At 31.4% G+C, this 21,004-nt stretch overlaps 1 protein-coding gene across 1 annotated transcript; it reads left to right on the top strand.

Moving 5' to 3' along the window:
- The first annotated feature begins 527 nt into the window (after window positions 1-527).
- Window positions 528-1,939, top strand: LOC134269284 (uncharacterized). Its single transcript, XM_062751483.1, has 3 exons — window positions 528-1,159; window positions 1,264-1,366; window positions 1,472-1,939. The coding sequence occupies exons 1-3, from the start codon at window positions 662-664 to the stop codon at window positions 1,837-1,839; spliced, it is 969 nt and encodes a 322-aa protein (XP_062607467.1). The 5' UTR covers window positions 528-661; the 3' UTR covers window positions 1,840-1,939.
- The last annotated feature ends 19,065 nt before the right edge of the window (window positions 1,940-21,004 follow it).

Below are 21,004 nucleotides of genomic sequence, written 5' to 3'. Positions count from 1 at the left end.
AAAATAAGCAGAAATATATCATTAAGCTATATTCAAAACATGAATGATATATCTTTATTGTTTTTCATTTACTTTGTGAACCTGAATTGCTTTCTTCTTTTAAAAAATTATTCAGTTTATTAAAACCGGAAATGATATATTTAAATTTTTTGCTTCCAAACATGATTATAAGTACAATAACTTTAATTTATTTTTATCCAAGTGAATGTGAAGTTTGAATTTATGACACAATCCTTAAAAAAATATCTTTGGAAAAAATACATTGGAATACATGTAGTTAATTAAATTTTCTTAATTAATTAGAAATATCGATTTTTCGCCGTATTGAAATATTTAAAAAATTGAATGGATTTTCCTCAATGAACGAGAGGGTCTAGGTCCTAAAAATACCATCAAAACGGAAAAATAAAAACTTGTCGGAACTAAACACTTCAGAATCGTCAATGAATCTATTTAAGTAACAGTATCTACACTGAAAAATTGACGTGGAAGTTATTATTAGCGAAGAGGAAATTCGTGTGCTCTCTAAATTCTGCAAATGGGAAAAGACGGAAAAAAATACGTAGGTTTTCACAATATCACTATATAAATATGCACAGATATTCTAGTGGTTCATTATAACACAAAAAATCGACATATTCAGCATATCATAGAAAACAAAATGGCATCAGGAAACTATAGGATTCCTCCATATTATCCTTTTGATACTCCAATTCCTTTACAACCCATCTACACAGTGACCGCTGGTAATGATATTGGACGACTGGAAAATCAGATCGCCATGGTGCAGGAACCTACTAGAGTTAGGAAGAAACGTTCTCCCTGTTGGACAGCATTGACTACTCTTTCAGTGCTGGTGAATGTGGTTCTTGCTGCTGGTATCGTTTGGTGCTTATTGTCACATTTTGGCAATAAAGAAAAGGTTTTAAATTCAAATGCAGACATATCAGAAGACAATTCGCCCAGTACTCCAGTTTCACTAAAGATCAAATCCCAAGGAAACCCATGCAAGATCCTTACATGTTCTGCCGTGTGTATGCCTTGTCAGGCGCTCCATTCAAAGTTGCTTTGGAGAGAAGTTTTGGTCAAAATTCGTGCTGGAAAGACCGATCTTTGTTGCAAAAAACTAGAAGATTCAATGAAAAGACTGATTAAAGAGGTAGGTTCAATATATATTATACAGGAAGTTTTAATGTGTGTTAAATTATATAATCTATTATGATGATGCATGTAGTGATGTTAAAATTATGTTGCTATTTTCAGATAAGAGATGTTCAGAAAATGAGTGAAGATAATCATGGAGGGGATCAATATAAAAGAACACGCCAATCTGCGTTTTACAATGTACACAAAAATCATATTGGAGGTAAGCAATTTAGAAAAAAAATATTTTGGTAATGATGAGATAAAACAGTGACTGCAATAATATTTGATTTCATGCATGTTCATTCATTTTTTTTTTCTTTTCTAGCTGACTTAGGACGAGTGCCTTTGAAAGACCCTGGCGTGAGCCCATATATAACAACAATAACAGTCAACGAAACCGGTGCATACAAAATATTTACTGGAATAACAATGTCTGCTAATTTGACGACTTGTATTCCTTCGAAGGGATACTTTATTCGAGTAGTGGCAGAGCATTCCAATCGGGGCACAATGCATTTGTTAAGGAAAGACTGGAAATGTCCAGTTGGACATAATACTGACTATATAAATCCAGTGGAGGTACAAGAAGCATTCTACTTGTCCAATGGCACTATTTTGTACGTGGAAGTTTTCAACAGACTCCAGATATACCGATATCAAAATAGTGACTATGTTGGACTTGTAAAGCTTTGATTACATGGTTGTGATTCGTTGTAGGGCATTACATGGATTCTACGGGTTGTTATTTAAACTATTTGTTATTTATTTATTGACACTATTTTCATTTTTCATATAAAAACATTCAAATACAAATCAATAAAATATTTTCTTCAAGATCTTCGTTATTTTCTTTTAAATAATTTTGATAAATTATTTCATATCTTAAAAGCGTTGTTCCTGTATCATTTTAAGCTTTTAAGATGAATGAAAATTGTGTACAGTTCATAAATGTGATAATTTTTTTTATACTCTATGGTCTATAATGTCTTCACAAGTAAATGAAACTAGTTCAATTTGAAATGAAATCTGTGTGAAATATCAACTAAAATATCACCGCCAATGAACATCTAAAACTTCATTTTCTAAAAATCAATTATAGTTTTTGGTGTATATGCTTGTCTCTTCCTGAAATATTAATTGAGTTGAATTCCGTTTTGACCTGCCATTGCGCTGATTAGATTTCAAATATGATGAAATGAAGTTGTGATTGGTTAATTCATTTTTTTAATCGGCTTGTTTTGATTTATCGAACACTTGGCAAATAACTTGAGAATTATATAATTTGATACAACACTGAGTTATTTGTGATGAGGTCTATATTTTGAATTATTTTTCTTAAGTCTATACTAGTATCCATATCTATAGATGAATATAAACTGGTCACCGAAAAAATTTCCTTCTTAATATTATGGCCTGACTTTTTGAAAATTCATTAAAATTCTACTACAGTGAACCCTCAGATATCCGGATGCTTCAGTATCCGGACGATTTTTCATCGGAACAAAATTCTTAAATGTTTTTTTGTCTTGTTTAACTGGTGATTCAGATATCCGGATGCTTCACATATCCGGACAAATTGACTGGGAACCAAAGCGTCCGGATAAATGAGGGTATTTTGAGGGTATTTTGAAAAGGTATGACAAGAATTTTTTATGGCTAATTCATAGAATTAAAATACCTCTAAATAAGAATTTACTAGTTCAAATATAATAGTATTATTTTTCAAATGAATTTGTATTTCTCTTGTGAATATCCTATGACATTGAACAGTACATCCCCCTCCCCCATTTAATACAGATAATTTACAATATCTTCAAATGTTTTCAAAATAGACTTTAAAGACTTTTTTCTATGAAATATAAAATTCTTCCCTATTGCCTTATACAGTAATATAGCTGATTTTCGTGGGAAGGGAAACTTTTTCCATTGTGTTTTTAGGAATTTTGTCTAAAAACAACATCATATTTTACATACTGAACTCAGAATTAATTTAATATAAATATTATACCTCTCAATCTCTCTTCCACTTTTAATCTTGTTTATTGATACATAAAGTGGACTTGTTCAAAGTATCTTTTGCATCAGAATTCTTAAGAGGGCCGACTGGGGTTTTATTGTGTGAAAACTACAACTTTTTTATACCATATATAACTTACATTAACTTCGGTGCACATGCAAAATTTGGGGTAAATGTATCGCCCAGGTACTTTTAAGGGACCGTCTCAAAATACAGGTACATTTAACATAGGATTATATAGGAAAGTGCCAAATTTTAGCACTTTAAAGCAAAATATACAAATACTATAATAGACGTTTTTTTAAAATTATAACATATGATTAGTATTACTATATTGTACAATATGTGAAAGAAACACAAAATTCTTGTTATACCAGAGGAGGCATCTCAAAATACCAAAAATAGCGAATTTTCCTGTTTTTATAGATTACTACAAAAAGAAAATATAATAAAAGAATAATGGAGAGATTCTCACTTCTTTTTTAATTTCAAGAGCGTATTTTTATTACATTTTCTCTGATAACATTTTTATTAAGCCTCTCTTTTAGAGCTTCAGTTTATCAGAACGTCAAACACAACTGAACGACGTCAACCTACATATCAGTTGCAAAATCGGTTAAAATTTCAGTTATAAAATTGTAATTACATATTTAAACCTGCTTTTTCTTAATTTTGTTTAATGTTATTAATTCAGTGAAAAAAAAAGATGCTTAGAAACGGTAAATACACTTCACTTTACTACAATGCGCGAAATATAGCGCAATGAAAACCACAGTGGGTCCCTTAAGGGGATTTGCAGATTTATTTTACGATTTACCTCAGGTGTGTTTAAAGTTCTACATACGTAGCACACGCGACAGTTTATTTGGACTGGTAAACAAATTTATAAAGCAACTTTGGCTAATATAAGGATGATGATTTTTGCTCTTTTCAATTGTCAGAGTTCCTTTTTCTATGTAGGAATATGCCTCTATCCCCTGTATTTGGTGATTAACCCGAAATTTAATTCATTCAAAATGCAAAATTATATTTTAGATTATGATTAAAGTATTTTGAAAAAAGGCAGGGTTACTGACATATAGATTGACATTACAGATTAGTTAGCATTTGTATGGTCTACACAAAGCCTTTTTCCAATAAGGACTCCACAGTGTATTGCATAAAGATTTCAACTTGAATTACCTATAATTAATTGCTAACAGATTACCCTGTTTACTCGATAATAACCAAAGGCTCAAGGCAGGTGTGTTCAAACCAGAGAGGGTTTTCTATTTCTCATGGCACCTGATCTCAGCACTGATGAATACTGTGCTCGCAATTAATTTCGAGAATATTAAGGAAAAAGAGCATGATTACTTTAGATACTAATAAATTCTTATTATTTTATCTCATTTGTTAAACTCACTGTTATTCTTACAGAATATAATTCTAACTAGGAAGATAAATAATTAATAACTGGAAACTTTGAATATATCACGGTTTGAAAATTTGAAAATCCAGAAGGATGTCAATAAAAATTTTAAATGTATCAAATCAGGGCAATTATTGGAAGTATGCAAAAAACGTATTTCTGTTGTCATCATGAACACATATAAGTAAGGAACTGTGAAAAATTATGTTATTTTAAGTATATGGTGTTATCCTCACCCTCCCCCCCCCAAAAAAAAATAAATAAAAAGACAGAAATTGTCAATTAAGCCCTTCTATAGGTGACATTATAACTTACTTGATCTTAAGGTTATCCGATCCTCAGGTTCTGAAAATCAGGCATCGAGTAATTGAAAACGCTCACAAAGATGTCTCTAAATTCTTAAATTAAAATGTATTTACCAACGGCGTTTCTTTTAACTTCATCATTAAATTTAATCATATTATATAGGGAAAATTAGTAAATCTCAAATAATATTTCAGGAAATTTGAATTTCCTACTGCATATTTTTTAATTGATAATTGATCAAGAAATAGATTTTAGGAATAAAAATCATAGGTATCCAGGCTTTTAAAGAAAATTGGATGAATATTACACTTATTTGGTACTTTACTTTCTCCTACTTACTTCCATCGTGTCATAATGCATAGTGTATGAATGTTTTCTTTCAAAGAAAACACCGTAAATCACTTGTAATTTCAAATCATGCTTATAAACATTGTTAACTAAGGCTAAATTAAAAGAAATTTGATTATTTTAAAATATGCAAGTTTTACTTAGTTTTATGAGGTACAAATGTCAACTTTTTAAATACCGTTTGTTAAAACTTTAAAGAACATTGAGTCATACGTAGAGGCATAAAATGAAAATTGTTGCATGAAAAAAATTCAATTTCAAGCTTTATTTTAAGACTTTTTTAATTAAATTATAAATTATAGAGTTATCCTTCCTGGCTGAGGATCGTATATCCTTAAGTCCTTTATAATGATGGGGGGGGGGTTATTTTTTAAGGAAAAAAATTATATATTCGTAGTTTGAGAGCAATAATAAACAATAGAATTTATTATAATTGGAATGATTCTGTGTTATCATAACATTGTAAACATCATCTTATCAAAAATAGGTTAAGCATGAGTTGAAGTGTTAACACATCTATATCATAAAAAATAACTAGGCACTCACAAAGATTACAATGTACATGTAAATTACCCTTTTATGAGAACGCTTCTTAATTTTCTCGTATGTACAAGTGCTAAATATATAGCAAAATATAATTAGTGGAGTTTTACATATTTTTAAAAAAGGAAATATACAGTAACTGTCTATGAACATAATATATTATGCAATTCTACTTATCTACAATGCTATATTCAATCAATTTCAACAAATACATTTGAATGCATTTTGAAAAATCAACAGATTTAAAAACATATGTTTAATATACATTGTTTTTATTTGATTTTCCTACGAGATAAGCAGAAAGGTTACGATGAGGGTACTTCACATGACTGGTAACTATAGTCGATGATAGATACAATATACTACATATCATTGACATTGGTCGTAAATATCGGAAATAGGATAAATGAAGAGAACTTGCACGCACGGTAGGAAATGTGTGCCCATGCATTTCCCTGAAGTATGGTTAATCCTCACATTTATGTAGGAGAAATACGTCGTGTCGGTTAAAATATATTTCGTCAAGGTTAAAGGGGGTGATTATATAGTACTTGACGATTTCGTCTTCCTGTTCATCTCTCTCTCTCTTTCTCTCTCTCTCTCTACCGCCTCTCTCTTTCTTCTGTACCGTGCATAAATTGCTCTAAATATTGATACATAAGTTACATGTCTTACATGTACAAGAATTTTAGTGTTTTACCCATCTGAATAGTATTATTTGTTTTAAGAAAAGGGTTTTTTTTTTTAGTGATTTTCTAAAGAAAAAGACGAAATTTCAAAATATACACGTGCACATAAGAGATCAATAAATATAATACGATCGAGTATGTTCACTAATTGACTGCCTTGAGAAGACTTATGTCTAGTTTTTGTCTTAATGAAGACCACACATTCATTTAAACTAATTGCTTTTGTTTAATTTATACAAAATACTAACATATTTTCCTAATTGGAGAGTTTTTTTTGCCTTCATATTTGAAACCTCACATTTACATGTAGAGCCCAAACTTTTCAAATTTTCTTAGAACATGCAGATGTTTATATAATAATAATCATCACCAAGATATAGTCCTGAGACGATTTGGAAATGAACCTTTTGTATTTTTTTATTGATAGTTTTACAAGTACTTGATTTATTTGCTTGCTATTTTTGCTGATATATTCAGAAATTTGTCAGCCATATTAGAATTCCCCAAAATGTGTAATGCGAAAATAACGAACAGTGACCGGTCCAAATTAAATCACAAAACAGTTAGAGAAAAAGATAATTAATTTTTTTTTTTACATGTTCTGTAATCTAGAGGAAATAAGATTGCTTCCCACACGCCCTTGAATGTTTTAATCTTTTCGGAAATCTAGGAGATCCTGCCCCCTGTAACATAACTGGGGTTTATTTCTTGTTAAAGGATGTCACGATTCTGAATGATTTACAATACCGATATCTAAAGGGTTACATGTATTTATAACTGTACAAAAAGAAATTATGTAATCCGATTTCCTTACAAAGGGGAGGGATTCAAATTATATCTGTTTTCTGGAAAACAGATAGAAATTATTCGATTAACTCATAGGGATTCTATTTTTTCTTTTAGATTAAATTTCTTTTTTATTCAGAATAAGAGACTGGATACGATGAAAAACCACACTTTTTAAACACATATATATACGAACAATCGTTTGCAATCACAGAATACAGACAGGACAAGATATTAATTTTTTTTTATCTTGTACACATTTTTTATACATGTGTCAATAGAAACACTTTTCAAAATATGTTCTTAAATTGTAAGCAGGTCAAACTCCAAGTTCGAACACAACTTTATTATTCAATCTGTATTTTTTTCTCTTCAGTTTTTAGTTATTTATTTCCAAGTGCTTTAGTTTAAGAATACATTTATCCGATGATTTCAATTTTTCTATCGTCAACTTCCCTTAGCTTTGTAGCCTCTTTATCACCTGCACATGAGGTTTATTACTTCCAGTTACTTCGAAACACAAGACCACGAAAAAGTTTTTGACTAACGAGCGGATGAAACAAGGTTTTCAAAAGTCTCGATTAAATTTATTATTTCGCAAGTTCCATCATGGTCAATACAAAGACCTTGTTATGAAATGCAATGTATCATTAAGTAAATGCTTACTAAAGTTTTCATTCCAATTGTAAGATCATTATTTACCCATTGAATTTTTCTACGTATTTTCTCAAAAAAAAATTGTACCAATTGAAAGAAAGGCTATTGTCACAAGTAATACATCTATGCCCTAGCGCACTGAGAAAAAAATAGTTAAAGTCATTAAAAAAGATTAGTAAATTTACTGTCCATACAATCACTTCTTTAAAAGTAGTTTTACTAGGTATTGGGTAGATTTATTAGATAAAAGTTCATTTAGAAATAAAGAGTAACTTTTTTAGGTATCTAAGTACATGTATCTATACGACCCTCGCTCCATTTCTCACCATCTTAGCTAGAAAAAAGAGAGATTACTAAACACGGCAAACGCTTTTAGGCCAATGTAGATTTTTTTTATTAAATTAGTGACATTGCAAGACCAAGGTTCAAAATTAATGATGCTCAAGGAAATATGCTTAAGGAAAACATATTTGAAAGCACTGGGTCCAACCATTCAAAACTAAATATGGCAAAGATTACAGTTATTTTAAGCTGACCTTACTCCATTAAACAAGAGGCCCATGGGCCACATCGCTCACCTGAGAAGCTTTGACCATTCCGTTCTTTACCAGATTTCCCCCTTGTAATACATATTGTGAACCCACCCTACCCCACTGATCATAATTTAGACAATTTGAATTCTACACTACCCCAGGATGCTTCCACATAAGTTTCAGCTTTTCTGGCCCAGTGGTTCTTGAGAAGAAGATTTTTAAAGATTTTTCCGATATATTTCTATGTAAAACTTTGATTCCCCATTGTGGCCCCGCCCAACCCCCGGGGTCATGATTTGAACAATTAAGAATTTTACACTACCCCTGGATGCTTCCACATAAGTTTCAGCTTTCTGGCCAAGTGGTTCTTGAGAAGAAGATTTTTAAAGATTTTTCCTATATATTTCTATGTAAAACTTTGATTCCCCATTGTGGCCCCGCCCAACCCCCGGGGGTCATGATTTGAACAATTTAGAATCTACACTACCCCAGTATGCTTCCATATAAGTTTCAGCTTTTCTGGCCCAGTGGTTCTTGAGAAGAAGATTTTTCCTATATATTTCTATGTAAAACTTTGATTCCCCATTGTGGCCCCGCCCTTCCCCGGGGGTCATTATTTGAACAATTTAGAATCTACATTATACCAGGATGCTACCACATAAGTTTAAGCTTTTCTGGCCCAGTGGTTCTAAAGAAGAAGATTTTTTAATGACCCCACCCTATTTTTGTCTTTTCTTGATTATCTGCCCTTGTGAGGGGACTTGGCCCTTCATTTTAACAATTTAAATTTCCCTTTACCCTAGGATGCTTTGTATCAAGTTTGGTCAAAATTGTCCCAGTGGTTCTTGAGAAGAAGTCGAAAATGTGAAAAGTTTACAGACGGACAGACAGACGGACAGACGGACGGACGGACGGACGACGGACAAAATGTGATCACAAAAGCTCACTTGAGCCTTCGGCTCAGGTGAGCTAAAAAAAACTTTAATACCCAAAGCAATTCGAAGGACTTGTTTTAAAAAATACGCAAGTGAATTGAGAAGTCCCTTGCTCCAACCATTTAAATTTATTAATAATAAGGTTAAAGTTTGACAAAATGTCTGCGAAAGTGATTCAAAATTCATGTCCAAGGTCAAGAGTTCAAATATGTTGGCATAAGACATGAAAATATAAAAGCTACAGGTACAGGTATGGCCTTTATCATTCAAAAGTTATGAGTTGGGTTAATGTTTTGCTTAAAGACAAAATAACAAAACTATAAACAACCGAACATTCAAATACTGGTACATTTAAAAATGCATGATTTAAAGTAGGAAGTTTGAAACCATATTTCGTAGAATTTTTTTTTTTTATTTTTAATTAACAGTTAATGAGGACATAACCTACATGTGCTAGTATTATGCAAATAATACTGTTTTAACCTAAAACTCAAAATTAATAAATTGACACGATATAAAGTTTTAATGTGTATTTGTCTCACACCAACTCAATCAAGATACAATTGAACCTACAATAGCTCAATGACGTAAAAACTGCAAACTTCTGCTATTAAAAAATCCAAAGTAAAGTATTGATGACATTAATAGAACTTTGTATATATTGATATTGAATTTTAATGTTTCCTGATTTCAAGTGTATTATAAGCATTAAAAAACCCAGCTCGTATTGCTAACATTTCGAATTTTAAAAATATTTTCTTCATATTGAGTGCATGTATACGGACATAAATAAAGGTCAATATGTGGTTATAAGGCCCAATGTTTAAGGAATCACCGTCTAGGTTGTTGGGTATGCTATGACATCAACGATACATGTAGTTGGAAAAGTTGGAAAATTTATACCTAATTGGCTTATTTATAGTCCCTTGTATTCCAAATAAACAAAGACGGTGCTTTCTTAGATTTTCATTTCATTGTGAAATAAAAGTATAAATTTAGTTTTAAAATGTCCTCAAATAGATTTAAATTATACAAGGCCTCCTATGTCAATTTCAATAGTCCCCGCCCACTGACGCCAGACACAGATTTACATGCTTTATTAGGCCGTCTTTGCACTAACCTTTCGTTTGGCAAAATTTACATTCCGGTAAAATTATCAAGAAATCAATTCACCTAACTCTCTAAGAGTTATGACAGAGAAAACAAATAGAAATGCAGTGAGGGACCTAATTATCGAAGGGGTATCACAGAGAAAATAAATATATATTATTATAACAGTAACTTGATCCGAAGGGTCGTAACACCTCTCGTTTACAAGCGCGGATCATCAGATCAAACGAAACGCGAAGTGTCAAATTTGATATGATGATCCGCGCCTGTCAACGAGACGTGATACTGCTCTTCGGATCAAGTTACTGTTATAATGATAAATTTATTATATACCCCCCTTATAACTGGCTAAATATATTAGAATAAACTTTAGAGATCAATTGTATAATATTAATCCATTAAAAAAGGCATAATTACAAGGGACTTTTTAACGCGCAAGAAAAATAACGTCATATTTCTGCGAACTACGTCATCAGTTTCAGAGAGTGGTGATATGGATTCAGAAAACAACATGTTGGTGATCCGGAAAATCGGATCACGACGTCACGTGATAGCGTTAATTCAACAGTAAAATTGGGTGATACACATTAGGTATATAATAAATAGTAATGCAGTGAGTGATCTTGTTTTCGTACCAGCACCTACTGCGCCACGGGGCTTCGGTTTATAAGATCTCATCCGAAAGACTGGTCTCTATGGTGGGGCCCGATTCCGAGAAGTAAGGATAAACGCCTTACACCGAGTTTCTAAACAGACGTTCTTACCACTGCACCACGCGGTCAACGTTTTTAGAATGCTGAAGAACTGCGAACGATAGCAGTGTTCTGCCGCCTAGCTGCAAGTAATTTTTCAATGCATTTCTACGAAGAATTTTTGTTCACTTTCCAATGAATATAGACAACCACTTTTCAATGTAGATTTAGATATAACGTTTGTCCGTCTAGAAGTCCGTACACTAATGATCAGAATATGACTCTCACTGTGTTATAATCTTATATTCTCACAAGCAAATAAGTATGACTTTGTTCTTTTCAGGTTTTTAAATTCAGCTTCGATAAATTCTTTTATTTCTATCCTTAGACTCACATTTTATGCTCCCGTAAACGAAGTTTCGGGGGTATATAGTTTTTGTCGTGTCTGTCAATCTGTCTGTTTGTCTGTCTGTGTATTCCTTGTGACAAGGCCTTTCCTTGGGTACCACCAAATTTGACCTTTTGACCTTGACCTAGGAGTTTGACCTACTTTTCAAATACAACCTTGAACATATTTTTTGAATTTTTTTGATTTGATTTTTTTGAATACAAAAAGAGAGAGATTGCCAATTAAACCGTACTATAGGTGATTATAACTTACTTGATCTTAAGTCCTTTGTAATGATGTTTTATTTTGATTTTTTAAAGAAAAAATTATGTGCGTGTATTCGTAATTTTGAGAGCAATAATAAACAATAGAATTAATTATAATTGGAATGATTCTGTGTTAATGTAACATAGAAAACATCTTCTCAAAAATAGGTTAAGCATGAGTTGAAGTGTTCACACATGCATACATGTAGCATATAAAATAGCTAGGCACTCACGGAGATTTGATGTAAATAATTACCCTTTTAGGAGAGCATTCCTTAATTTTCTCGTATGCACAATTGCTAATTATTTGCAAATTAGTAAAATTTTAGATATTTTTTTTTAAAACGAAATATACAGTAACTGTTTATCAACATAATATATTATGCAATCCTACTTAACTACAATACTTTATCAAATCAATTTCAACATTTGAATGCGTTTTGAAAAATTAACAGTTTAAAAAACAGATGTTTTACATACTTTGATTTTATTTGATTTTCCTACGAGATAAGCACAAAGCAGACAATGAGGGTACTTCACATGACTGGTAACCACAGTCGATGATAGATACAATTCTTTATCATTGACATCGCTCGTAAGTATCGGAAATAGGATAAAAGAAGAGAACTTGCACGCACAGTAGGAAATATGTGCTCATGCATTTCCCGAAAGTATGGTTAATGCTCACGTTTATGTAGGAGAAACACGTCGTGTCAGTTAAAATATACTTCAAGTCAAGGTTAAAGGGGGTGATTGTATAGTATTTGACGATTTCGCCTTCCTGTTCATCTCTCTCTCCCTCTCTCTCTCTCTCTCTCTCTCTCTCTCTCTCTCTCTCTCTCTCTCTCTCTCTCTCTCCTGCACCGTACCTAAATTGCTCTAAATATTGAAACACGTATAATTTGTCTTACATGTACAAGACTTTTAGTATTTTACTCATCTGAGTCATTAGCATTTTTTCGTTTTAAAAGGGGCTTTTTTAGTTATTTTCTTAAGAAAAAGACAAAATTTCATAATACACATAAATCGATGAATATAATAAGATCGAGTATGTTCACTAATTGACTCCCTTGAATTGAAAATACTTATGTTTAGTTTCTATGTCTTAATGAAGACCACATATTCACTTTAACTAATTGCTTTTGTTAATTTTTTATTACAAAATACTAATATCTTTTCCTAATGGTAGAGTTTTTTTGGCTTCACTTTTTGCAAACTCTAAATTACATGTAGCACCCAAGCTTATCAGATTTTCTTAGAACATGCAGATGTTCATATATTAAATAATCATCATCAAGATATAGTCTTGCACCGATTTGGAAATGAAACTTTTTTTGGTGCATAAGTATTTCTGATATATTTGGTTTTTTTTATAATTTGGATTTCTTTTGGATATTTTATTGATGGCTTTGCATGCACTTGTTTTATTTGTTTGGTATTTTTGCTGATATATTCCGAAATTTTTCAGTCATATAAAAATTTCTTAAATGTATAAGGCGAAAATAAAGAACAGTGATCGGTCCAAATTAAATCACAAAAAAGGCAGACAGAGAGAAAAAATAAAATTAAAAATACAGTAATTCACATTTTCTGTAATCTAGAGGAAATAAGATTGCTTCCCACACGCCCTTGAATGTTTTAATCTTTTCGGAAATCTAGGAGATCCTGCCCCCTGAAACTTAACTGGGGTTTGTTTGTTAAGGACGTCACGATTTTAAATGATTTACAATATCGATATACAAAGGGTTACACGTATATATAACTATGCAAAACGAAATTATATAATCCAATTTCCTTACAAAGGGGATTCAAATTATATCTGTTTTCTAGAAAACAAATAGAAATTGTTCGATTAACTCTTAATAGGTACTTCCATGTTCGCTTTTAGTTTCTTTTTTTTTTTTTTTTTTTTTTTTTAATTTTGTTTTTGTTTTCTTTGTTTTGATTTCTTTTTCGTTCAGGATAAGAGACCGGAGAAGATGAAATATAAAACTCACCTTTAAAACACACACAGTATACAAACAGGACAAAGTATTTTTTTAAAAAACATTGTTTTCCTTAAAGACATGTTTTTCTACACGTGTAAATACAAATACATCAGAATAATTATGTTCTCAAATTGTATGCGACGCTCCAAGTTTTATAATTTAATCTGTAATTTTTTTTACATAATTATCAGCAATTTTTTTTCACAGGATTGACATTGCAATTTTTTCTATAATATTGAAGAGTATAAATCTCTTATCTATGTAAAGCCGTTGGATACCCCCATATTATTATTATTATTATTATTTACTATATAATAATATACCAAAAATAAATATCTCATTCAAAAATAAAAATCATGCGTTTTTACAACATTATTATTTTCCTGCAACAGTTATAATCTTTTCCGTTAAATGTGTTCACATTATTTTCAGTTTGTCTTACAATTATAATCATTCACACTTCACAATTATAATCTTAGTCAATGTGGACACATTATAATTTTTCGCCTCCAAATTATATTCTTGTCATTAGTCGATAGTCGATACACATTATTTTTATTTCGCCTCTAAATTAGAAAAAATGATATTTAACAATTATAATCTATTTGTTAAAAACATGTATCATTAATGTAATTTTGAGGCGAAATAAAAAAAAATAATGTGTACGGCTTTCCATACGTATCCACAACAACTCCTATACCAATGAATAAAATTTGATGATATTTTCACTGATTCTTTATTACATAATACCACTGTGCACCTTTTATTCTACTTTTTGATCTGATATTTATTTCGGGTCTCTCAGAGCAAATCATGGATTTTGTCATTATAATCATATGGGAGGTGGGCGCGTCATTTAGTGAGCTCACTAGTACTGCAATACCTCTAAAAGGTAAAGAATTCAGATTACTCTAATTTCTATATGGGGTTTTCGCTAACTCTCAGCTAAATGCGCTGCTTCTGTTCATTCAATATTTTCTCTCTGTATTTTCTATTGACTATTTAAGCTTAATGTAACACCTTTACAAGGGCTTACAAGAGTGAATGAAATATAATTATGGAGATAACGAACAGTATTCGCCTAGGGCAAATATTTACGTTTCTCAATGCAAGCAAACTCTAAGATCAAGTCAAGGTATCAAACATTTGTACAAAAGGAAGGGTCTTGTCACAAATAATACATCTGTGGCCCAGCGCTAACTTTCAAAAGTTACACCCAAGGTAAAACTTTTTTAAAATGAGTCAGATTGCAAGATGAAGGTTCAAAATAATTGATGCTCATGGAACTATGCTTACTAGTATTTGAAAGCTTTGGTTCAACCATTTAAAAATCATGGCAAAGATTACAGTTTTTTAAGCCGACCAAACTCTATAAAAAATTTTTAACACCCAAACGAATTCGAAGGATTTGTTTGAGAAAAAAAATGCACAGGTAAAGTAACAAGTCCCTCACTCCAACCATTTAAAATGTATTACCAAGGTTAAAGGTCAAAGTCAAGAGTTCAAATATGTTAGTAGAAAAAGAAAGGCTTTCTCAAAAGATATAAATGAAAATTTGAAAGGAACATATATGACCTCAATCATTCAAAAGTTATGGGTTGGGTTAATGTCTTGCGTACAGACAAAATGATAAACAGAGTAACAGGGCAAAACTATAAACCACCGGAATATTTAATTACTGGTGCATTTAAAAATGCATAATGTGCCGTAGAAATTTTGGAGAAATTGTTGATTTTTGATTAACAGCTGATGAGGACATAACCTACTAGTATTGTGCAAATAATATTTTTCAACCCAAAACTAAAACTTTTAAAATAAATTGACACGTTATTTAAGTTTTTAAGTAAATATTCAATGTGTATTGGTCTCACACCAACTCAATCAAGTACAATCTAACCAAAAATAGCCGAATGACGTAAAAACTGCCAACCTCTGCTATTAAAAGATCCAAAATATAGTATTGATTTCATTAATAGATTTTTGTATATATTCATATTGAATTTTAATGTTTCCTGAATTCAAGTGTATTAGAATTTTAAAAAAAACCCAGCCGTATTGTTAACATTTCCAATTTAGAAATATTTTCTTCATATTGAGCATGTTGAGTGCATGAATACTGACTTCAGTATAGTTCAGTTTGAGGAATCGCTGTCTAGTTTGTTGGGTATGCTAGGGCATCAATGATAGTTAGAAACGTTGGATAATGGATGTTTAACTGGCTTACTAGTATACAAGGTGTTACAGGAAACATGCAACCAATTTGATTAATTAGATTTTACTGGTGTTTGAAAAATACCATGCACCATTATCAAAGACCTATATATAATAAACAAATACTAAGTATTTAAGTTAAATGTTTTATTTCGAGTTGGCAGGTATTGTCCACAGTGCTCTACACAACATGGGGCAGCCGGCAAAATGGCATACCCCCAATATCAACATAAGTTGTGCCCTCCCTGACGGGAAAAGTAGCACGCTGGGTTGACCTCATTCGTGTTACGGACACATTTCAACACAAATTATCTTTTAATTATATTATTTTGCTTTAGCTTTACATTGTATAAGACATAATTTTCAAAGTCAACATCTGACACATATATCAACATCAACCATCACATATATCAACATCAACCACAAAAAGTCAACAAAATCAACAGTTCAATGGTTAAATTGAAGGTGACGATTTCGCCACCTGGGCACCGTAGGTGCCCACCGCCACCTGGTTGGGGGTAGGCAACTTCAATTTAACCACCCACCATGGACTCCTAGCCTACTCAAAACCCTCAGCAACCCATCCATCGTGAACATCACTCTCTCTCATTTCCAACCCAATGTAGAACTATCCAGGATTAAAATAATTCTGGTCTCCCTTCAAAATAATCGAGCCTAACGCCCCCCCTCCCCTTCCTGAATTTTCATCTTTCCAAGTTACTAGTATATTGCTTTGGGTCTCTGTTTCTATTATTAATATCCAGTTCGCAAGAAAGAACTACTACCTGGACTAATGTAAGAAAATTATGTAGAAAATGCGTTTTATTTAGATTTACCCCCCCCCCTTGTATTTATTTGTTTATTAATTTAAATTTTATTTCTTATTTATTTATTTATTTTTTTAGGTAATATAAAAAAAAAGAAATTGTAAAATACTTTAATGCAGAGATTACAAACAAGATGAATGAGTACCTGTACTCTTTAACCAACCCCCCCCCCTTTCCCTTTCAGCATGATTATGCTGTTCCTGTATTCTTGACAATTTTAAAAGTGTTCACATTCCCAATTTGTAAACTGCAGAACATGTTTTGTGATATTTGGTAATGTATCTTACCAGTTCTGAGGGAATGGTGTTATACATGTACCACTTATTTTTGAAAACAAGCTCTCCCAAGGACCATTTAAAATTGATTAAATCTTGTATATAATAAGTACCTTTGAAACCAAGACACACAATATATTGTATTTACTGCTCATTTGTAAATGTACTTGGACTGCAGCAGACAGTGAAGGCACATATGACTAAATTCTTCATTCTAAACCCCTTCCCAGCTGATCAAAAATGCATTATCTTATCACACCTTACGCTCCCCCCACCCCCTGCAAAAATATGCTACGGAATAGGTTATTAAAAATATAGACTTAAAATCTTTTTAAGGCTGTAGAAAATGGATATATGATAGATAGCACAAAAATTAATATGCTTAGTCAGTGAAAACCTACCCTTTATCTAATACTTTAAATGCTGGAGAAGTTTATCAAATCTTAGTACTATGAATCTTTAACTACACACATGTGGATTTGTATTTGTATCCCCTAGCTAACCTGTATTTGTATCCACTAGCTAATGCATGGATGTAAACTGCATGTACATATATATGCACCGATTAATGCATATTAATCCCATATGAGATAAATGTGTAAAGTAACAAAATTATGCTACATGTAACTGCTCAGATGAGGGATATACACCTATCATATTACATGAAAATGGCAACTGGGTTGAACTGATATTTTCAATGGGAGAATGCCCCTGAGATATGCATATGTGTTTTAATTTCCAAAAGTAAGCGCATACTATTAAAAAGAAAATGTTGTAGTTAGGTAATCTTGCCTTTAATGTTTTAGTGATAAAGAAAACTAGATACCTAAACAATTTACCCTTTGTGAGTTTAACAACTGTGAATATAGAATTTTAACTAAAGTAGTTGTGTGAAACAGCAAATCTTTTTATATAACAACCTAGAGACACAACAGAAACTAACACTGACAAAAAGCCTCAATTTAAACCTTATAAGTCTCATTATAACCCTTTCTATTTTATTTATTTATTGATTTATTTATTATTATTGCATGACCATTCATACAGCATATGCCATGAGGAAAATACATAGAAAGTACCAGCACTGTGAGCTGTATTCAAATGAGCCTGCATTGACTGTAGCACCTGAAGAACTCAGTAAATTGTCCCTCATTCCCTTTGCCAAATTGAATAACTTGAGTAAAATTGGTAAAAGTTCAGGGAATTTAAGTTGCATTTCCTATTTTAAGGTTCACTTTCCCCAAGGAGAAAGATAAGTCAAAGGAATAAATCTTAATTATATTAATTTCCTAATACTCTTGACATTTTTTTTTTAATTTATTTATTTATTTATTTTACAGTGCTTCAATTAGCCTATAAATTATTTTTATTTAATTTCTTTTTATGGTCTTTTATTTGTAGAATAATATTTAAATACCCAAAGTTCTCTTCTTGTATAAATATTAAACAAGCGACTAGACCCATATTTTTAGAACATTGTCAGGAAATAGAAGCCCATGCTGAATTAATCTCTGTGTAAATAATAAACATTTGTGAAATAATCTATATAATAAATATTAATTTAGTAAAAATAAAGTTCACCTAATTTTTCATGTTAAGTTAAGATGGTACAAAACTTTTCATTTGTTAAACACAACTACACAAGATACAAGGCCTTTATGCAGTTAAGGGGTGAGAAGACATTAAGGAGGCTAGGAGGTCAAGAATTATTAACCACAAAATATAATTTAAATTTTGGGATATGATATTTTAAGCTGTCAACTATCATTTGGCAAAGAAAAATTTCATAAATTTTAGTTTTAAAATTTGATCATTTTGTTATACATGTATCTTTATACTAAGCTCTTCTTTTAAAGGAGATCAAAATAGTCTAAAAATGGCCACAACCACCCAGCCCCTTTAAATTTATGTGTTTATATTGTGTTATCATCAAACCTTATGAATTAAGATAGAGGCACTGTTAGAGAAATTCATAATTATGCTCATGTACACTGGAGACGGCTTCCAAATGAACGAACAGCCTGACTTTCTTTTAATTCCTTTATGTATAATTTTAACTAAATCAAAATGACAACACAGAATATGTATGCGAAACATGTCTTTGACCCCATCTTACCTAATCTGAACCCTTTGATATATATCAACCAGCAAAATAGTAGCTAGCCTTGCTAGATATCTACATGTAGTTAATTAAAATAGAATTCGGGGAATCCTATCTATATCAACTGTTACATGTACTAATGATCCATTGAGATCCTAAATTACTATACACACATTGTTATTGTTCTTGTTGAGTCTGAAGTTGTCCTCCGTGTCAAGCACCTTATGAGAAGTGATATCCGAATGGGTGAAGATGCTGCTGGTCCTAATATATATATATTATGTGGATTTGACAGACAATGTACAATTCAACTCCGGTGCATGTTACCTATGCCGGGTATACCCCCCAGATTTTACAGCCTGAATTGTTCATTGTAATGCTTCCATCCAACTGAATTTTTTGCCTCAAAATGTTTTTAGTCATCATTCATATTTATTTACCTTGAGTTTTGTCATATAGCATGTGTACAACTGTAAATATGTATATAAACAAATACACATCTTACTTGATGTTTCATTCATATCATAAAAGCATTATTGTAATGTTACATTCAAAAGCACCAAAACTTGTTCTGTATTTTTACTTTAAACAATTTTATTTCACAATTGATAACTGCCTTTGTCGCAATTGCATATCTTTCATGCCTCTCTTTGGACCCTTGTTAAAGTTGAATGGCCTTGATAAGGCTTGAAACTTTAATTAGAGTTCTGTCCCTTTGTGAATCTAGCTAAATAACATTACTAAAGATTTATCAAACCTTTATTACTTCTCAATCTGTATTTTTTCCTATTTATTCACTGTTTTAAGACAAAGGTAGACTGGTATGGCACAGCTAGGGTAACCCTGTCCTTGAACATTTATTTTATTTCAATTTTATTTTTATTTATTTATTTTTTTTTTAATATCACTCAATATATTTAATAAACTGATAAATGCAAAAACCCAAAGCTACAAAAGCATACTCATACTGTAAGAATTATAATTATGGATATTCCCATTTCTAAATCCCCTAAAGATATGGCAAGGGACCTAAGTACCCAAATATAGGCCACCATGTGTACGAATGTTTATTGACCAATGACCTTGAATAACGTGGACCGAATAAAGTTGAAGTTCATACCTATTTTAACATTAGCTCATATTGTTTAAATATGATTTCACTAAGTACGCTTTTCTTCATTCAAAATCTGCTGATGAAGTTGGTTATTACTACATTGTAATCTCTTGTACCATGTGCCGGTGTTTAAAGTATGGACGGGTGGCAAATCGATCTGTTTCAATCCAATAAAATATTTGCCATTGAGCAATATCAATGCTAACAAGATCATCCATGTTACTTCTTTCGACTAACCTTAACTTTAAAAACTGGAAATTATGATAAAATATTTCATAATACAAAAAATAAATCGGATACTTTCATCAGCCACCTTTCACTTCATTGATACATAGAAAAGGGGAGATAACAAGTAAACATAGTGACTTAGTACCGACACTGTATGGATGGATAAATAAATTCCGGCTTATCACATTTATTAGTTTTTCCACAAAAAGGAGGTGAATGATGACATATAATAAAAGGATAGAGCTTTGATAACGACGCATATTGTGAGATGAACTCAAATATGCGGTAATATATTCAATTAAAAGTCACAACTTCAAGATTTATTCTTATAAAAAAAAAGTAAATACGGAAAAATAGATAATGAATTACAAAAGAGAAAAGAAACTTGTTAAAATTCACTTAGCTAAAAAAAAATGCTCTAAATGGCTTCATT

The sequence above is a fragment of the Saccostrea cucullata genome, unplaced genomic scaffold (assembly GCF_032062105.1).
Source record: "Saccostrea cucullata isolate Sc308-1 unplaced genomic scaffold, CSIRO_AGI_Scuc_v1 ctg14232, whole genome shotgun sequence".
Lineage (NCBI taxonomy): Eukaryota > Metazoa > Mollusca > Bivalvia > Ostreida > Ostreidae > Saccostrea > Saccostrea cuccullata.
The sequence above is the reverse complement of the archived record's forward strand: the minus strand, read 5'-3'. Positions and strand labels throughout refer to the sequence as shown.

Excerpts from the sequence above, each read along its gene's own strand:
- LOC134269284 (XM_062751483.1), top strand. The coding sequence starts at position 662 with ATGGCATCAGGAAACTATAGGATTCCTCCATATTATCCTTTTGATACT. Across the intron at positions 1,160-1,263 it reads TGAAAAGACTGATTAAAGAG|ATAAGAGATGTTCAGAAAAT; the intron begins GTAGGTTCAATA and ends TGCTATTTTCAG. Across the intron at positions 1,367-1,471 it reads ACACAAAAATCATATTGGAG|CTGACTTAGGACGAGTGCCT; the intron begins GTAAGCAATTTA and ends TTTCTTTTCTAG.